Source organism: Molossus molossus, unplaced genomic scaffold, assembly GCF_014108415.1.
Source record: "Molossus molossus isolate mMolMol1 unplaced genomic scaffold, mMolMol1.p scaffold_m16_p_18, whole genome shotgun sequence".
Lineage (NCBI taxonomy): Eukaryota > Metazoa > Chordata > Mammalia > Chiroptera > Molossidae > Molossus > Molossus molossus.
In genome coordinates this window covers 47637422-47658440 of record NW_023425353.1, presented here as the reverse complement: position 1 = coordinate 47658440, position 21019 = coordinate 47637422, and the positions used below count along the sequence as shown (strand labels likewise).

The following is a 21019-nucleotide window of genomic DNA, read 5'->3' as shown; positions in this document are numbered from 1 at the left end:
TGCAGCCACCAGAGACAAGTGAGGATGTGATTTAATAAAGATGACACATAAGCAGACTCATCAGGTACAAACACACATCCTGTTTGGATAACGAACAGGTGTCTCCTTGCAAGACAGTAATAATGGAGGACTTTTCTCATTAGAGATGTTTCAGTGTTCGGTGAGGACAGACTTTCTTGGCTATCATTTAAGGCTTACTGGGTGAATGCAATAAAGTCTTCTGTGGGTGTTACAATGTCCTCCAGGTCAATGGAGGGAACAAAGATGATGGCCAACTGATTGTACCAGCAGAAAACAACGTGCCCATCTGGCCTTGAGGAGAGGGAGGCTGGCAGCTCTAGGAACTTGATCTGGTTGTGCATACAATACATGCTGGTCAGGGGAGGCAGCACTATTAGATGTGAGGAGACAAACTGGACACGGGATATGCCAGACCAGGACCCCCACCTTCTCCCTTCTTTCAATGGAGTATGTTCCATTCCAGCTATTGAACATTTCAACAGGTCTCAGCTTGACAGGACAATGAGTCCCAGTGCAGATTGAATAGTTCCCCCTCACCCAGGGGTACAAAGTAACTCACCCACCCTGGTGGGACACCTTTCCCAAGCATGATGGGGCTTGTTGTTCCCAGCAGTATAGCACATCGATCCATGGTGAGAGTTGGGGCAATAGGTATCTCCTGTGACTTCCATGACCTTTACAGTGTTGGGTCTAGTCTGGTATATGGGGGAACAGGCCATACTTGTTTACCATTTAAATATTAAAGCCTGAGGTAGTACTTAAGTCTGTTGGCCGAGGTGGATTTACCTGATAGTGATTTAATCTGCTGCCTGCAGGTTATAGGGAAGATAGAACCTCCATTCAATGTCATATTCTCTTGCCCAGTCTTACACATCACAACCATTGAAATGTGACCACCCCCAATCACTGTCTATTTGACAAGGGTTATCTGTACATGTTATCCAACCTCTCTAATCCCCTAATGGTGGCAGCCCAGTTAGGTTTGGCTGGACGCAGCATCCACACAAACCCAGTCACACTTAGAACCCTCGCTGGGAGGGAGAGGGCCACTATAACCCATTTGCCAAGCCCTACCTGTTGGGAACTCCAGTGGATAACCCCAGACTCCATGGACAGTTGCCTTGAATGTTGTTTAGAACACACAGGTATGCTGTTACTGAAGTAACCTCGTCACTATATTTCAAGGGCAAGCTGGCATCCTTGGCAACATGCCATCCCACCCAGGCACTATGGTGGCCACTCTTCCTATGCATCTAATCGGCTGCATGTGTTCTATTGAAGGGTCAGTTGCTAGGGCTCGTACAGAGCTGTGATCAGTTTCCTGATTGTTGGGGGTATCAGTGGCTTATGAGCTGGGATGTGAAAGGTGAACACTGTCTCAGGCTCTTGTAGATGGAACCGAATGTCTTTCCATAAATCCTGACCCCACAAGGGTTTATTCATGATCATTCACCCTTTGGCTTCCCGTTGGCCAAGCCATAGGGTTAATCCCCTTAGAGCAGTACAAAGGGTTAACAGCCAGGGCTCAGGAGTAATCACCAAACTGCTCTGAGTTCAGCCCACTGGCTGCTATGGCTCATTCCTGTTACAAGAACAGATTCTTATTGAACTTATGCAAATAACTGTACCACCATGAAAATAAGAATATTAAGAGTTTCTGAATTCTGGAGGGATCAGTTAGGGAGAATAGAACTGCTTCCTCTTTGTTCACGAAAGTTTTTGTTAGAAATCGCTGATAGTTTAAGAGAAAAGTGTTTAGTTTTTAGTCTGCGATTCCCTCGCCTCCCGATTCCAGTGCTCAGTGACAGCAGTATCTGCCGTGTGAAAACGGTGTGGTAATGATTGCCAAGGACTCAGACTCTCAGGAGGAAAGGTGTGACACCTTCAGAGAAGCCACCAAGGTCTGCTGAGAAAATCCTAAGCATGAGGGGCATTTAGAATGAAAAGTGGATTAGGGAGAGGATGAGTACCAATATGAACTTGAAACCAATTGCAGCTTCGGGGTCTATTGTTTGTCCAGCTAACTGTGCTCATCTACTTTTTCCTCAGAAAGAGAGGCCCACAAGGACCATGGAGGACCTGCCCCCTGAGCTTGCTTGGAGAAACAGATCTCTGCTTCGAGGGATGGATTATACCGACCATAAAAATGCACCGCTCAGACCTCCTGCTGTGCCCAGGCGGCTCCCAGCCAATGACCAACCACAGTGGGGGTACTAATGCAGGCCCACTAGGAGTGTTGTGGAGCTCCTTTAATGAGAGATTTTAGATCAAGAACTCGCATCAGCCTGGCCAAAGCTTTCTCACAACAGCACTTCAGTCTGAGACCCTTCTACCCTGTCTTGTTTCTTTCCTGTTGCCCCTCCTGACAAGTTCCAGACTCTTATCATGGTCTGAAGGCACCGCTGCCTTTTCCTGCTCCCCCTTCCTTTATTCTTCACAGGCCTTTCCAACACTAAATTTATTGCAAAGAAAATACTTTCTTGAAGTTTTCTTCTCAGAGGACCTGAATTAACATAAAAGATAACTATTATCACTTTTATTATCTTAAATTTTCTCTTTTTTACCTTACCTGTAATCCCAGCCTGGAGAGAGGTGGGATAGTCGGGTCCAGAAACATACTCTTGGCAGCAGACCATAGGAACTCAATCTCATATTTCTAGCAGTTCTTTTAGTATTCACAATAACATGTGTCTATACAGATATATACATATACACATATACATATCCATGTAAATACATATAACATAGATAGATAGATAGATAGATAGAAGATATATAGATGATAGATAGATAGATAGATAGATAGATAGATAGATAGAAGATATATAGATGATAGATAGATAGATAGATAGATAGATAGATAGATAGATAGATAGAGTGGGAAAAAGTAGGTTTACAGTTGTAAGTACACAGAACAGTTTAATTATTGTGTTATTTTCCATATGAACTATAGACCTATTTTGTCCCATCCTGAATGTATATATGTATGTGTGTATTACACACATACACACACACACATGCTTTGTGTAATTGTATCCTTGTACATTTGTGACTTTTCAGAGGAAGAATTCTTTGCTTAAGAAACTATCACGCTCCTAATAAATTTTTTAAATCTTGTCATCTGTTCAAAGGCAATACATCTTTAAAAATAATAGTGAGAGTAAGTAACATGTTATCAGATAAGCTTAGTAGAGATTAGGGGAAAAATAAAAGTCAGAATATCCATATGGATAAAAGAATTTTTTAAATCAGCAATAAAAATGATATGAATAAATCTCAGTAAGACTGAGTAAAAGAAGCCATCAAAGAGTAAGTATTCTCTATGACTCCATTTATATAAAATTCTAGAAAAGGCAATCTTATCTATAGTGGAAGAAAGCTCTTCAGTGACTGAGCTGGGGAGATTCACCACAAAGGGGCACAGGGAATTTTTGCAGTGATGAAAATGGTCTATATTTTCTTTGAGGTTGTGGTTACACAAGTGTGTGTATACAACTTTCTCAAAACTCATTTAACTGTACACTTAAAATGGCTGCATTTTAGTGTATATAAATTATGCTGTGGTAAAGCTGATTTTTTAAAATGTTTTTTAATTGATTTTTTAGAGAGATAGAAATATCAGTGTGAGAGAGAAACATCAATCAGCTGCCTCCTGCATGCCTCCTACTGGGGATAAAGCCTGCAATCCGGGCATGTGCCCTGACCGGGAATAGAACTGGGACCTCTCAGTCCATGGGACAATGCTCAATCCAGAGCCACACTGGCTGGGCGTAAAGTTTTTTTTTTTTTAATGTATCTTTATTGTTCAAAATATTACAAATGTCCCTCCATTTTTTCCCCTTTGACTCCCTCCTCCCCACTCCCCCCAATTCATTGCACTGTGGTCTGTACCCATTGGTTGTGCATATATGCATATAAGTTCTTTGGTTTATCTCTTCCCACCCTCCCTCCCCCCTTCCCTCTGAGGTCTGTCAGTTTTCCACGTCTCTGGACCTATTTTATTCATCAGCTTACTTTGTTCATTATATTCCACAAATAAGTGAGAGCATGTGATACTCGTCTTTCTCTGGCTGTCTTATTTAGCTTAGCATAATACTCTAAAGTTGACTTTTTAAAAATTAAACAAACAAACATGATTTTCAACTTTAGAAGAACCTTGGGTCAAAATATCCTGCATCATCCAGGCCACCATCTTTTCTTACCTGGATTTTGCAATACCCTTCTGACTGGATTCCCTAAATTTCTGTTCTTCTGGCAACTAGAGTAAGTTTCCAAAAGGAAATGTGATGGTTACTCCCCAAAACTCCCATTCTCTTTCACATGTATCAGTCGGGGTTCAATTACAGAAACAGAACCACTAGGAAGATAGAGATATAAATATATGGAGACACTTATTACAGGGAGTTGACCACACATAATTATTATTATGTAATAATAAACGGTTTCTTTAAGGCTCCTTTGTCAACCTATTATCTTCTGATGCTGGTGTCTGAAGTCCACAGGGAGGCAGCTGGGAAGGGAAGATGGATGTCAAGTTCCACCAACAAAGTGGAACTCACAATCCCAAGAGTAAACTGAAACCTGTCTGTTCTTGCTGCTTCTGGTCTTGATGGTACGGGGGCAGAAGCTGGGGCAATTCACTATTATGGAGCTAAACACATCCCTAGCCCAGGATCAGGGAAACTGAGGGAGGATCAGGGAAGAGGAAGTGAGCTGCTGCCTCCCTTCAAGGAGGAGAGCCAGCAAAGCCACAACACATGTGAGTTACAAAGTGGCTGCAGCTTCACTTCCACTTTCAAAATCTCTCATGAGAATCTCGTATGACCAGCTCTAACCAAAAAAATAAAAGAATTCTGAGGAACGTGTTCAGCCTAGCCAAGTTGACACATTGCAAAACCATTTTAACACTCCAAACCTTCCCATTACTGTCTTAACAAAACGTGTAAGGTTCTCTGTGATCTGACTTCCACCAGATTTTCTGGCTTAATCTCCTGCTCCCCATCTCAGGCTATATGCATTTATTTTTAGTACAAATGTTATAATCTTTCTAACCTTCCCACACTACATTCCTCCTGGCCAGAATAATCTTCCTTTTTCGCCTTTCTTCCCCCTTAGCCTGGCTGAGACTTAGTCACCTTTATGGCCTGGGCTTCTTTTAGGAAACCTCCCCTGACATCACATGATCACTGGTGGCCAGTACAAAACCAGGTCCAGGGCTAGCCCCCGACAAATTTCAGTTGGAAAAAATCAATGTGTACCCATGAGAATTAAACGTGATCGTTGAATGAGTATGGCTGACGTCTTAGATGTATAAAGGAAGAAGTGCTATAGTCAAGGTCAGTGAGTAGGCACTATATCTGGCCTCTTAAAATGTGGGGAACTCCATTCACTTCTGCAGAAGTACATATTCCGCTTAATCACTTATTCATGCTATCCCTTTGATATATAAACCCCTATTGCAACACAAACTTCTTTAGTTTGAGTTCCCCGGGAAGCAGAGCCTAAGACAGGGTGATTGGACTGGAAGGTGAATCCTGGAAGCAGGATTAAAAATCAGGGAGGGGGGCAGGGCAAAAAATGAAGCCAGTAAAGTGGGTATTATTGCTGGTTAATACTGTGATCTCTGAAGTTTTGTTTCACTGGAATCCCTCTGAGGAATTGCACAGAACCTTAGCGATCCCTCAGAAAGGAGGCTGAGACACCGATCTACCAACTCCCATCCTTCAGAAGCTGGTTGTTGCCTCTAGGGAATGTGTACCCTTCCCCATCCCAACACTTCCAGCCAATGGAGATGAATGAGATCCATTGGCTTTAGAGAAAGCCTCAAGGTGGAACAGTAGAGGTACCACTAGCACTTGTGGTGAAATGTTAAGCAAACACAAAAACTATCTACTATAGCTGCAGTCAAGTTAGAGGTGGAACGAGGTGATGTGGCTTGAATCACCAAGTTCTGTTCTACTTCCTAAGAACCCTTATCTCCGTTAATCACTAGGTACCACCATCAATACAAAACGAAAAAGAGCCCAGCTAGTGTGGCTCAGTGGTTGAGCATCAATCCATGCACCAAGAGGTCACTGGTTTGATTCCCAGTCAGGGCACATGCCTGGATGGTGGGCCTGATACCCAGTGGGGGCATGTAGGAGGAGGCCAATTGATGTTCTCTCTCACTGATGTTTCTAGCTCTCACCCTCTCCCTTCCTCTCTAACATCAATAAAAAAAAAATTTCTTTTTAAGTATCACAAAGAGTAAGAAATGCCAAACCAATTTCAACTCCTTCTTTCAGAGAACTGATGACTTGGGAGTTTAGGAAAATTCCACTAATTTACTGAATTTCAGTATAGATAATATGAAGAAAAGAGAGTTATATAGGCAAAGGGTAACAGACCACTGCTGGCTGACTGCTTTACTCAGAGTGTTGATCAATGATACAGACTTCGATATATTTGTATCCCTTTCCTGTACGTTGCAGGAATGGTATGCCTGGAGTTGTACCATGCAGCAACCCTACCCAGCACAGGCAGCTACTCGTCTAATGTTTAGAAAAGAGACAAGAGCAGGTGAAATGTCATAATGAATTGTCTGATCTAGAGTATTAGAAAAACCTAGATCAGTGTTTTTCACATGGGGGCAACTCCCCTTTTCCCAAAAAAGAATTATCCAGCTCAAATATCAGTAGCGCCCAGACTGAGAAACCCTGACATAGATAAAGGGTATCAGGGTGCTGATATATAAGTATATGCATTTACATAAACAGAGTATTTCTCCACTTAATATAGTTCATTTATAACATTAAAAAATCAATGTTTAATTACAAATAATCTGTCTGTTCTACATGCCAGCAATGCAAAGTGTTGCATTAGTACCACCAAAACCAAAAGAATTGCTGAGTCCAATACGTCTTTTCTCAGTTTTCCATTCCTGTGCCTTTAGTGGAACATAATTGAGATCAAATTCTGGTTCTGTGCAATCCAGGTTTAAAGTAGGTGGTAGTTGTCTATAATGACAAGCCAGAGCAGTAAACGCTGCCTCAACCGCCCCTGCAGCTCCCAGCAGATGGCCCGTGGCTCCCTTGGTGGAGGAAATGGCAAGGGCATGTGCATGGTCTTTGAAAAGATGTTTGATAGCTTTGTTTTCAGCAGCATCTCCTAGTGGTGTGGAAGTAGCATGTGCGTTGACATAGGATATCTCTTCAGGCTGTACATTCGCATCCTTTACAGCAGCAGCCATACATCTAGTAAAATAACAAAAGAATTGTATCAGAACTAAGTTTCATTGTAATATAGGATTCATTACCTGTATGGCTTATGTGAAAGAAATATCCAAGTACACTGGATGGAAATAATCCTTTGTCTAATAACAACCCAATCTTGGATTACCATGTGAGTTAAAATGCCATCTGCTTGGGAATAATGAGTCACCCCGAGTGGCTTGGACTGATTCATCACCAAGAGATAAACATACAAGCCTAAGGATTGTATAATCTCTAACAAAATATATTTCCATTTATCTGAAATGACTTTTTGCCTTGGGGGAAAAAACACATTGATTCAAGCCTAAAACAATTTTTCTTCCAGGAATTTTTATCAGCATACCTGTGTGTGTGTGTGTGTGTGTGTGTGTGTGTGTGTGTGTGTTTAAAATGTGGAGAAAAATATTATAACTATGTTTCACTTTTTTCTCTCACATTTAAATGTAAAACATGGCATATGTCCCAATAATCTAAAAATATCTTCATCATTACTTCAGTGCTTCCAATAACCTTTCAAAATCCTCTTTATTTAGGCTGTAAGAATTCTAGATAAATGAAGTTCAAAGCTAGGCTAAAGACAAACAAATCCGAAAATAAAACATTTCTCTGGAAGAACCACTGAAAAATCTCATGGATGGCAACACCTTCTTTTTTAGTTCCTGATCTTTGGGCTGCACATATTTCCTTAAGAGGCAGCTCAGAATATAATATAAAGTGTGCTGAAAGGTTTCATCTAAACAACTCTTTCTTCATCTAGCTGGCTACTTCACATTTCTAGCACTAGCAACTACTCACTAAAACTCAAAAGTATAATTCAGTGGTTGGCAAAGTATGGCCCTAGCCAAATGCCTGTTTTTTGTTAACAGTTTCCCTGGAACACACCCATTCATTTATGTATTGTCTACGGGTGATTTTTCGCACTAGAAGGCAGAGTTGAGTAGTTGTGACACAGACTCCCTGGCCCAAAAAGATGAAAATATTTACCATTTATCCTTTTACAGAAAGGTTTGCCAACCCTTGGCTAATTTAACTGGTTACAAGCTAACCTATTAGCTAACACATTAACAGGAATTTTAAAAAAAGGAAAAAAACTAACTCACTATCTCTTCTACAATAGTAACTAGCAACTTGCTTTTCAAAGTTTGATCCTCAGACCAGCAGCATTAGCATCACCTGGGAGTGTGTCTGAAATGCAGAAGCTCAAACTGCACCCAAAAGCTATAGAGTCAGACTTTGCATTTTAATAAGATCCCTGAGTGCTTGAAGGTTGGGAAGGGCCCATTTAATAAGAGCAGAACTCTGCTGACATGGAGCACAGATCAGACACATCTAAAGTAAAGGGCTGCCTTTACTGTCCAGGTCTGATGGAGGGCCAACGAGGAGGATTGTGGGAGGGAGCAGTCTGACAGCTGTTAAGCACAACTGGAGGTATGAAAAGCTAGCAAAGACACACGTGGCCTTTTTCACAACTTTTGGCCTTAACCAAAAGCCAATTTTTGGTAAGGATTTTCAAATGCTTTCAAATACTGGAAATGTGTTAAAGCCAAGAACTCAAAAACACTTTGTTTAGTCTGAAATGAAACAACAGGGATACCGTATACCAAGGCCAGAGGGTAGCATTTCCCCTAATTTGACACTCCAATAAAATGTCTTATTTGCATAAATATTTTGAGTGAAAAGAAAAAACAGTTTTTACCTTAAGGCACCTTCTCCTTCAGGGTCGGGGGCAGTTATGTGACCAGCGTCACCTGAGAGTCCATAGCCCAAAACTTCTGCATAGATCCGGGCTCCTCTCTGAACAGCATGTTCATGTTCTTCCAGCACCAGTACTGCTGCACCTTCTCCCATTACAAAACCATCTCTCTTTGGATGAAATGGTCGACATGCCAACTTAGGATCAGAGTTTGTGCTCAGAGCACGGGCTCTGGCAAACCCAGCAAGAGACAGAGGGCTAATGCAAGAATCTGTACCTCCAGCCACCATCACATCAGCATCACCATGGGCTATAAACCTAAAAGAGTCTCCCACAGCATGAGCTCCAGTGGTACAGGCCGTAGATACTGCATGATTGGGGCCCCTGAGTTTATAGCGAATGCTGACCTGGCCTGCTGCCATATTGATCAGAATCTTAGGGACAAAGAATGGGCTAACTTTATTGTAACCTTTGGTCTGAAACATCAAAGCTGTTTCAGAAACAACTTCAAGAGGAACCATTCCCATGCCAATTGCAACACCAGTAGCCACTTGATCAGCTTCTGACTGAGGATGCCAGCCAGAATCTTTCATGGCTAACTCTGCAGCCCCAATGGCCATAATGGTGGGAGAAGACATGGATTTGATATCTGATTTGGACACAAAGTTTTGTTCATTGAACTGACCTTCACCACAACCTCTTGGCACAAATGCAGCAACAGTGCAAGGAATACTCTTATATTCTTCACCAACCAGTGAAGCAATTCCACTCTCTCCTCGGATGAGACGGTCCCATACCAGCTGAGTTCCAACACCAAGAGGAGTCACTAAGCCAATGCCTGTAATGACAACCCGCCTGCACAATCTGGATGTTGGCACCGTTCTGGAAAACCTCCTTTTATTTCTTACTAATCGGTGGCATAATCCTGAATATAGAAGATGAGGGTTTGTAATTTTTAGGATATTCTGCAAGCAGTTTGAAAACATGGTTGAAATTCAGATGACCAGAAACACACTCCAGTAACAGACTATACACCAGGAGGTACTGTTGTTTAAATAGCTCAAAGGCTTATCGCAGACGTGTTCTTTCAGGTGCTTGGTGTGAGCTGTTAATGAGCACAGGGAAAATAATGTTACATCATTTTAATTTCTATGTATCATCAGACCACCTTTTTAGCCTGTAAGTACCCTCAGACACTACAAGACAATGAGGTGAAATGACGATCCATTCAATTCTCCTAAGCCGAATCATACAATGAAAATGATCAAGACACTTTCAGCCTGATAGGGGCTGCAGGAAGCATGCTTGCTTCTTTAGCATTACCGAGGCCTTATTCTAAATAACATTTCTGGTGTAAGAGCTACCAAACACATTTCGGGGCCTATTCTTTGAGGTGGGAGTAAGTAAACTTTATTGATAATCTTCAAACCTTGGAGATAACCAGGGTTTCGGGGACCACGAAGGCCATGGACGGGGTGTAAAGGGGTGTGGCTAACCCCTCCTATGCCTCTCAATCACCATCACACACAACCGAAGAAAGCTGGCGAGAGGAAAAGCCAGACCCCAGGCCATTAGACTCCCCTCTCCCGATCTGATCCCGACCGGATTTGGAGGTGGAGGGGACGAATACAAGGGTAGCCAGCAGCCAGTACCTTTAACCAGCCCCCTGGCCAGTCGCGCAGACGTCGATCCCGGAGACAATGCTCCCGTGCGCACGCGCGTACGCGCGCCTGCGCATGCGCATGCACGCCTTCCGTCCGAGTGCGCTTCTGCCAGTTGTCCTCCTCTGCACGTCACCTTGACGGAGGTCAGACCGTGGGAGTGGCCCTTTCGCGGAATCCCGTTTCTCGCAACTTCAGGGATTCGAAATTAATCAAGAACCGGCACGTAACGAGATGGAATGAATGGCATTTTTATCCATCACAACGGGATTTTTTTTTTTGTAATGATAATGCTCACATATTCCCCTGTTGTAGAAGGAACACCATAATATTCTACTGGAATATTAGGAAAGAGGAAATTACTGTAGCCTTAAAGTTATTATTAATGTACCTCCCAGAGTTATTTTTAACAGTCAAGTAGAACCAGCCTAAATGCCCAATACCAGGAAATTGGTTGCGTATTCTGTGGGTACATCTAAATGCTGTGAAGCTATTTAAAATAATTTTATAAATGAATATTAATACAGAAAGATGTTGAAACATGTAAGGAGATACATTTTACAAAAAAAGTGTATATCCATTTTTTTAGAGTTCTTTTTTAAAGGTCTGCAAGGATGTACAATGATTGTGATGTGATCTCCCCTTATTTTTGTTTAGCCTTTTTTTTTTTTTTTTTTTTTACTATATTTTCTACAATAAATAATGCTTTTGCAATAAAACATTTTTACTTTTTAAAAATTGTTGCTGGATCTGGAGCAGTGTTCAAAATACCACATCCAATGTATGACAAAAATATAAACAACAGAAGAAGTTTCTTTCTAAATGTCTGAAAAATTCAGTATCTTTTTAAAAAATATGTTTTTATTGATTTTTCAGGGGGAGAGAAAGTGATAGAAACATCGATGGGCTGCCCCCAATGAGGATGCAGTTGTGGGCATGTGCCCCAACAGGGAATCAAACCAGTGACCTCTTGGTGCATAGGTCAACGCTCAACCACTGAGCCACACCAGCCCAGCTGAAAAATTCAATATCTTTATTTGCCCAGAGCTGGCTATGAGTCTGTGAAAGGAAAATATAATATGAAAATATTTTAAAAGGCAAGAAATGAGTAAGGTGGCATTTAGATAACCATCTCTATTGCTCTCATGCCCTCACCTCACAGGTATGAGCTTTGTATCCTTTCTTCTTCTTTAGATAAAACATTGACTATATAATCTGCATCTGAACTTCCCAACCATTTTGCTTCTTTCTGGGCAATGTCTCTAGAAGTGGTTGCTTCTAGAGTGCTTGGCCTTCTTTCCCAGATCCAGAGAAGAATTGGGTCAAGTTTGGTCTTTCCTGCTTAGTACTAGAGTTTAATGAGTTTTGAAATACATATACTTTGTCTAAAATAGTTCAGTGAAACCCAGTATGACCTTAAGTCATACTTGATCCAGTGCCCATTCAGTCACTTCTTAGCATGACCTTCATTCAACAATAATACATTTACTTTAAGATAAACACATGTAGTTATAAAATAACTTAAAACTTGATGAAGATAAATACCCAAACTTGCTCTCTCTTTTCATTGTAATATATTTTAAAATCATAGTGTGAAAAGTCCTACAATATTTTCTTTAAAGCCAAACTCATATGAAACATAGTTTTAATGTAGTTTTTTTTTTTTTTTTTTATCCTCACCCGAGGACATTTTTCCATTTTTGTTCAAATAGAGTTGGAGGGAGAGAGAGGAAGGAGAGAGAGAGAGAGAGAAACATCGACGTGAAAGGGCCACATCGAGTGGCTGCCACCCGCACAACCAACCAGGGCCAGGGACAAACTGCAACCGAGGTACGCGCCCTTAGTGGGAACCGAACCCAGGTCTCTCCTGACCACAGGCCGACGCTCTAACCGCTGAGCCAAACCGGCCAGGGCAATGTAGTTGTAGTTTTATTTTTATTTTGTAACATCACTAAGTTAAATAAGAAGTGACAAATCCATTAAAATCTTTTTGAAAGGAAAAGCAAAACCACACATACAAAAAGGAAAGTAAAATCACAAAAGTCATTTCATTTTTAATTCTACCTCTGATCTCCTTTCCTTTTGTATGGATGGGGTGGGGAAATATATGCTATTCTAATAGCTGTATATGATTTAGTACTATATTCCTCGCTATAGAACACCATGGTATTTTCTTGCATCAAAATCTTCAAAAGTGCTCCACTTACCATTGCCTCCTATTCAGACTTCTTAGGTTTACTTTAATATTTTGTGATCTTATTACAAACTATCTTTCCAGACATAGCTCCCATTCTCTATCAAATAGATTTTTACCCAATAAAACTGATCTATCTTTGGATTGACTTTACCTTTTTTTTTTCATTTTTGTATCTCTGATCGTACTTTCTTTTCTGCAACATTCATTTTCCTTCTACCTTGTGCTAGAAGCTGGGATACAAAAATGAGTAGGACATGTTCTTGCATTTGAGAATTTTATAGTCTAACAGAGGAAGACAGCCATGGAAGCATATGTGCAAACTACTGAAAAAGGTGCTATCATAGAAGAATATAAAATTATTATTATAAGAATACAAAGGGGCCCTGGCCAGTTTGGCTCAGTGGTTAGAGCGTTGGCCTGCGGTCCAGAGAGACCCGGGGTTCGGTTCCCACTAAGGGCAATATATCTCAGTTGCAGTTTGTCCCTGGCCCTGGATGTGTCGTGCCGGTGGCAGCCACTCGATGTGTACCTTTTACAACAATGTTTCTCTCTCTCTCTCTCTCTCTCTCTCTCTCTCTCTCTCTCTCTCCCTTCCACTCTAGCTGAACAAAAAATGGAAAAATGTCCTCGGGTGAAGATAAAAAAAAAAAAAAGAATACGAAGGGTGCCCTGGCCAGTTTGGCTCAGCGGTTGGAGCGTCGGCCTGCGGACCAGAGAGTCCCGGGTTTGGTTCTCACTAAGTGCACGTACCTTGGTTGCAGTTTGTCCCCAGCCCTGGTTGGGGTTGTGTGGGTGGCAGCCAGTCGATGTGTCTCTCTCTCTTCCTCCTTCTCTCCCTCCCGCCCTATCTGAAGATAAATGCAAAAATGTCCTCGGATGAGGATTAAAAAAAAAAAAAAAAGAATATGAAGGGGACATGTAGGTCAATGCTACCTTCCAAATTCAGGAAAGACTTCAAAAAAGTGATCCTGGAGCTGCATCTTGAAAATGAGTAATGTTTGTCTAGTACATTGGGTGGGAAAGGGCATCCTGACAGGTAGAGTACAACGAAGCCTTGGAGACATGGTTATCTGCCACAAACTACTAGTAGTTCAATCCGGCCAATATTGGATTTGAAGCATGGGACAAAACAACAGTAAAAGCATGAGAGTAAAGCAGGGGCCAATCACAAAAAGTCTTGATGTCATGCTGAAGATTTTGGATTAGAGCCTGTAGGTCTGGTCTAATTTGTACTGTAATTTATTGAATCTAAATTCCTCTAAGAAAGATGTGATAAGCATATTCCCTTCATCAGGGACTCTGCTACTCATTTTTGTCTTAAAGCCACTTCGTACATTGAAGTTACTTTCCTGGTTCCTGACACCATTTGACCTTAAAGTTTGGGCAAGGGGTAGCCATAGGAAACCTTTTACCAGAAGAATAACACGACTCATGTGTGCTTTAGAAAGAACACTGTCGCAGCAGTGCACAGTGGATTTGAGGGATGTGGGAATGGACATGGGAAGAGACTTAAGACTGAATGATAGGTGATGAGGCCCTGAAGTACGATAATGGCAAAGAAGAGAGATGCAGGAGATGTTGCGGAAAAAACATTACTAGGGCCCTGGCTGGTTTGGCTCCGCAGTTAGAGTGTGGGCCTGCGGTCCAGAGAGACCTGGGTTCGGGTCCCGCTAAGGGCATGTACCTCGGTTGCAGTTTGTCCCTGGCCCTGGTTGGGTCGTGCTGGTGGCAACCACTCAATGTGTCCCTTTCGCATCGATGTTTCTCTCTCTCTCTCCTTCTCACTCTATCTGAACAAAAAATGGAAAAATGTCCTCGGGTGAGGATTAAAACAAAACAAAACAAAACAAAACAAAAAAAACATTGCTAGGATGTTGGCCCTGATTAGGTGTGGGAGGTTCTCCCACAGCTAGGGAGTCCTCCCCTTCCTCCCCTCCTTAACTTTCAAATTTAAGGATACTGTTCAAATTCTCTTCCTCTTCCATGAAACTGAAATCCACATGAAATTTTCCTTCCTCTAACTTGACTGTGCATCAAAACACCAAAAGGGGTTGTTGCTATGGAGATTGCTGGGCCTCACCTTTAAAGATGGGGCATCAGAATCTGTCTTTCTGACAAGTTCCCTTGTGCTGGTGGTGCTGCCGGTCTAAACACTGCTGTAAGCTCATCATGACTTCCATGAAGCAGGGCCTGAGCTTATCTCCTTTCCTGCCTCATCGAGCCTACTACAGTGCTTAACATTTAGTAGCCACTTTATAAATATTTGGTAAATGAATGAATGAAGGAATAAATAAACAAACACATACCCTTACATTGGTTTGTATACAAGCACCACTTTGTGCATTTCTTACCAAATAACTTTGTTTTTCTTTTCACAATAACTTTTTTGTTTCATCAACTAAAGGGCTACCCATATGTAAGGTATTATTATTTTTTTCTTTCCTGCCAGATTACAAGGTGTTCAACAAATAATTGTTGGATAATCCCTTAATGCAATCACACATTGGTGAATTGCCACACCAATTTCTGAAAGGCTTTAACCCCTCTCTTTGCTGATGGTCTTTATTGAGTTCAGCATTTTCTTTTTATGACAAAACCAATCATGGGGAAAATGTAATGGGTTATTTTTTTTTCTCTATTCCATTTAAGAATAGTGCCACCATATGTCAATTGTAAAGATAGTGTGCTTTAAAGCTAGAATCCTAAAAAAAAACAAAACATTATTTTGGAGCAAAAAAAAACAACAAAAAACAAAAATCATTAAGTAAAAGAATGGAAGTTCAAAGCTGAATTAATACTAGAACATCCTTTAGTTGTCTGTAGCAATGGTGGGTATAAAGAGATTAAGGGTAGCTTAATATTTTCAATTTTAGTTCTAAAGAAAACCAAAAAAATCAAAGTACTGAAAGGCCATTATCTATGTTAAAGGGATGGCTAAGGTAATAGCATTCTATCCCTCTTACACACACACACACACACACACACACACACACACACACTCTCCTGCTTTAATTCTAGAGCACCACCACTTTGGTGTTTGTATATACAGGGTTTCCTCCTAAGATTTTATTTTTTAAAAGAAGTGGGTTTTTAAATCATAAATACTATATAGTATTTAATAACCTTACACAATTATTATAAGGATAAATAACTGTGATAATGAAAAAAAGAAAAATTAAGAGGAATATAATTTGTGGTAGAAACAGCTAGTTATAATCCCAGTCCCCCAACCTATGTTTTATACAATGTTGGGTGGTATTTGTCCAGCCAGGGACTACATTTCCCAGTCTGCCCTCCTTTTATCTAGATGGAGCTTCATTTTTGCCAACAACATGCTACAGAAAATGCTGTATGTCATTTCTGGGCCCATGTGGTTAAGCAGATAGGCCCCTTTTCTGTCCAACTATTAACTAAATGCAGAAATCTCTATAAATCTCTATGGCAGAAGTTAGCAAACTACAGGTCAAATCCAGCAGGCTACCTGTTTTTGTAAATAAATTTCTTTGGAACTCAGCCAAGACCATACATTTTAAAGTACTGTCTATGGAACTACAACAGCAGAGACAGAGTTAAATAGTTGAAACAGAGACCCTGGGGCCTCAAAACCTTGAACATAAACTATCTGGCCCTTTACCAAAAGTATTTGTTGACGTCCATTCTATGGGATGGAAGGAGCCTGGGTCCCTGAATCATTAGATGGAAGAAAGCTGCTCCCTGACGAATGACACCTGCATTATTAAACTGTTATATCATCCAGAAAGACATTTCTCTTGTGATAGCAATATACTATCAGTTAAACACACTATTCTTGGAAGCCGGCCCAAGTCTTACATATTAAAAAACTTCTCTCCCTGGCCAGTTTGGCTCAGTGGTTAGAGCATCGACCCACGGACCACAGAGACCCAGGTTCAGTTCCCGCTAAGGGCACATACCTTGGTTGTGGTTTCTCTTCAGCCTCGGTTGGGGTGGTGTGGTTGGTGACCACTCCATGTGTCTCTCTCACATCGATGTTTCTCTCTCTCTTCCTCCCTTCCTCCCTCCCACTCGATCTGAAGATAAATGCAAAAAGTGTCCTCAGGTAAGAATAAAAAAACAAAAACAAAAAACTTCTCACAAAAATCTGGCAAATGAATGGTAATTGAAGTAGACGGCACAGCCAGTGCCTTGCTCATAGATATTGGAAGAAAATTTCAAATTTTAAAAGCACATAAAAGATAAATGTCAAGAACCGTTAAAGAAGTTACTTAGGCAAGTAGCTTCTCTTGATAAGATCAAGCCTGGTCTGTGTAGCTCAGTGGATTGAGCATCATCCCGTGGACTGAGGGGTCCCAGTTCGATTCTTGGTTAGGGCACATGCCCAAGTGGCAGGCTCGATTTCCAGTGGGGGACATGCAAGAAGGAGCTGATCGATGTTTCTCTCTCACAATGATGTTTCTATCTCTCTCTCTCCAAAAAAAAAAACCCAAAAAACTAATAAAATATATTTAAAAAAACATAAGGTCAAGACAAATATTTGTTGAGGTTAGGAAAGGAATTTCTGCAAAGAAGGAAGTACATTTTAAAGGACATGATAAGGCATAGATTGGATTATAGAGGTTAGGATTCATCTAAAAGGAATAATGGACACTGATCACATGATCTATCTGCAAAACAAAGTCACAAAATAATACCCTTTATTGGGTAGGATGTATATTTTTATTGTCTTTTCTATCCACTGATTCTATTCTATGTTGTCTTTATTGTGTATGTGTATTATGCTGTTCACACCACAAGGTAAGTTGAGTCCACAAAACATTATATTGCAACCTGTGGTCTGAAAAACAGTTCTTTAAAGAGCCATTATACAATTTTTTTTAATCCTCACCTGAGAATATTTTTCCATTGATTATTTTTTTTAGATAGAGTGGGAGGGAGGGAGAGAGAAACATGGATGTGTCTGGATTGGTTGCCTCCCACACGGGTCCCAACCAGGACCTGGGATGAACCTGAAACCCAGGTACTACCCTTGACTCGAAATTGAACCCAAGACCCTTTGGTCCATGGACCCACGATCTAACCATTCAGCAACACCAGCCAGGGTTAAAGAGGCATTATACTCTTTGAGCTGGGGCTTACCCAAGCGATTTTCAACCATTCAGCTAATCCTAGAAATAATTTATATATCAGAAACCCAGCACTCGGTTTTACAGCCACTCGGTTGTTTTTGAACGTGTGTTGCTCCTTCCTCAGGAGTTTTTCCACATCCATCCAGGAAGGCCTGACAGTCTTTGAGAAGGAAGCTGTAAGCCTGTTTTATTTGGGGTATGAGGGCTTCCCCATCTCCGTGGCTGGATCGATTTAAGTCGAGAAGAGCCCCACCCTGGCCCTTGACCACCAGGCGCACCGTCCCTGCCCTTCGGCTCTGACCAGCAGGCACCCCACCCTTTCTGATCGAAGCCCGCGGACCCTGACAAAGAGGTCCCTGCCCTCCGGGTCAAAACCCCGGGCCTTCCCGGGACAGCCCCCCACTCCACCAAGCCGAGCACTCTAACCCTAGACAAACCGCACCCGGGTTCCTCCGCCCAAGCCCCATCCCTGCCAACAGCCGCCCGCGACCTCCACCTCCCCGCCCCTGGTCCCTGCAACCAAGACCCGCCCCTCTTGGCGGAGCCCTGACCCCAGCGAACCTCCCCCGCCCCTCCCACCAGGCCCTCGCCTCCGCCTACCCCGTCGGTCAAACCCCTGCCCCTCCCACTCCAGACCCGCCCCTCCCACTCCAGACCCGCCCCTCCCACTCCAGACCCGCCCCTCCCAATCCGGACCCGATCCTCCCACTCCAGACCCGCCCCTCCCATCAGGCCTTCGCCGTCCCCCTCCAGGCCGGGCCCCGCCCATCAGGCCTTCGCCGTCCCCCTCCAGGCCGGGCCCCGCCCATCAGGCCTTCGCCGTCCCCCTCCAGGCCGGGCCCCGCCCATCGGGCCTTCGCCATCCCCCTCCAGGCCGGGCCCCGCCCATCGGGCCGTCGCCCCCGACCCCGGGAAGCCCCCGCCCCTCGCGAACAGCCCCCGCGCTCCCGCCTGGCCGCAGGGGCGCCGCGCTGTGGCGCCTGCTCAGTGCGGGACGCGGCGCACGAGGGGCGGCGACGGCCACGGGCGCTCAAGCATGGCGGCAGCGACGCTGGGCAGCTCCGCGGGCTCCGCGTCCCCGGCCGTGGCCGAGCTCTGCCAGAACACCCCGGAGACCTTTCTGGAGGCCTCCAAGCTCTTGCTCACCTATGCAGACAACATCCTCAGGTGCCGGGCTGCGGGGGCGGGCGGGGCGCGGCCTGGGTTCGGGGCGCCCGGCCCCGGTTCCGGAGGGCGGCGAGGCCGGGGCTGGGCGCCTGGCTCTGGCTCAGAGTCGCGGCCCGCGGGCCAGGGGTCTGGAGATCCGGCCAGGCCCCACCCCCACCCGAGAAGAGGCAGTTTCCTTGCACTTGGGACTTTTCACCTGCCGTCGGGGTGCGGGGGGCGAACCGGAGGGCCCGAGGGCAGGGCAGGGCAGGGCGAGGGAGGTGGGAAGGCGCGTCCCCGAACACCGGCCTCCGATCCGCTGGTTGAACAGTTTTGCATGACTGGACGTTCGTGGTGATGGTAATAGCCTTTCATTCCCACCGCCTGGATTTTGGAACGGGGTGCCTTAAATGTCCATATGCTTACCAGAAGTTAGTCACTGACAAATGTTTTCTTCCTAACGTCGTGTGAATATCCTAATATTAAGCATCATACTGAAATGCTGGGTTTGTTGTGTTTTTTGTTTTTAATCTTTTCATGGTCTTTTCTGTCCATTTTTGTTGATTGAAACATTATTAACCGTATTACCTTAAAGTTACAATTTTCATGTTAATATCTGGGTTTCACTTTCGAAATGTCTCTTTACGAATGTGTGAAGATAATCATCTCTGATAAGAGTAATTTGTTTCATTTTCCTGAGCGCAAAAGTAGAGCTCTAGACTCTAAGGGACCGTGCAGATTTGGGGAGTTGGGGGGTAAATTTGATTATTCATTCTGAATCATTACCGCCTCAGCTGTTAGATCCAGTGATGTGTTTACAGAAGGAACATGATGTGTGGGGGAGGGAAGTGGAACTGAGGTCCAGGGAGCTGCACGTGTCAGGTGCTTAGCGTGTTGCCTCATGTATCCGGTCAGGATGATTGTCTGGGTTCTCTCTGCCCCCTCAGCCTCTGGTGCACTTGGTCTTCTAAGCCGCGGGTATATTGGCATGAAATCTAAAAGGAACTCCCTCAGTTTTGGGTTATAGATTTCATGTGACCCAATTTTGGAGACATTAGTTACAAGTGCAGTGTTTTAACCCATGGCAGTTATAATAGTGGTCATAGAGGTAACATTAATGGTTTAAAAGTAAATTGAAGGAAAAACATAGTGAGCCCTTATTTTGTGCCAGGTGTTACATGGGGTGCAGCATGTGCAGTGTACACAGATACACAATTGTGACCTATGTGGGGACTGCCTGCCTTCTCTGTGACCCAGTGGACTCATAGGCTGAGTTCTCCAGAGCGGGTCAGCTGTAACCTTACACTTGGAAAGCCACTAAACTTTTTAAACCCACTATTCAGAAAAGGGAAGTGGCCTTGTAGTGAGCATTTACTTCTGCTTTCAATGCAGTGAGACCAAAAAATTCTAAGATCAAGGTGTTTTGAGGAAGAAAATTATTTGCATGCAAATAATGTCTTGGCATCATAATCATCATTATGAATGTTGACCAAACTCATAGAAGAAACCTGGCATGCTATCAGTTCCTGTTACAGTCTTGAACTGGCTTGTGTTTCTGATCTTAAAAAGTGTTTATCTAAAAAGGGAAGTAGGAGTTTGGAACTCATATAACTGGAGATTGTATGAAAAACTACCCTTTTTAATTTGTCTAAAATAATAGTATTCGTCTCTGCCTTCAGATTCTTAGAATCTAAACTTCTTCAGGTCCTGGCCAGTTTGGCTCAGCAGTTAGAGCATCAACTTGAGGACTGAAGGGTCTCGGGTTCGATTCCCAGTCAAGAGCACGTACCTGGGTTGCAGGTTCAATCCCTTGGGGCTATGGGGGAGGCAACCAATTGAGGTGTGTCTCTCACATCGATATTTCTCTTTCTCTCCCTCCATTCCACTCTATCTAAAAATCAATAGAAAGGTATCCTCAGGTGATGATTAACCAAAATAAATAAATA

The 21019-nt window shown here is 43.1% G+C and overlaps 1 protein-coding gene across 1 annotated transcript; it reads right to left on the bottom strand.

Annotated features, from left to right (window-relative positions):
- Positions 1-6806: 6806 nt before the first annotated feature.
- OXSM (3-oxoacyl-ACP synthase, mitochondrial) lies at positions 6807-10659 on the bottom strand. Its single transcript, XM_036266184.1, has 3 exons — positions 10617-10659; positions 8968-10069; positions 6807-7253 (listed from the first exon to the last, which is right to left on the bottom strand). Exons 2-3 carry the CDS (start codon positions 9948-9950, stop codon positions 6851-6853), a joined length of 1386 nt encoding a protein of 461 aa, XP_036122077.1. The 5' UTR covers positions 9951-10069; positions 10617-10659; the 3' UTR covers positions 6807-6850.
- Positions 10660-21019: the final 10360 nt, after the last annotated feature.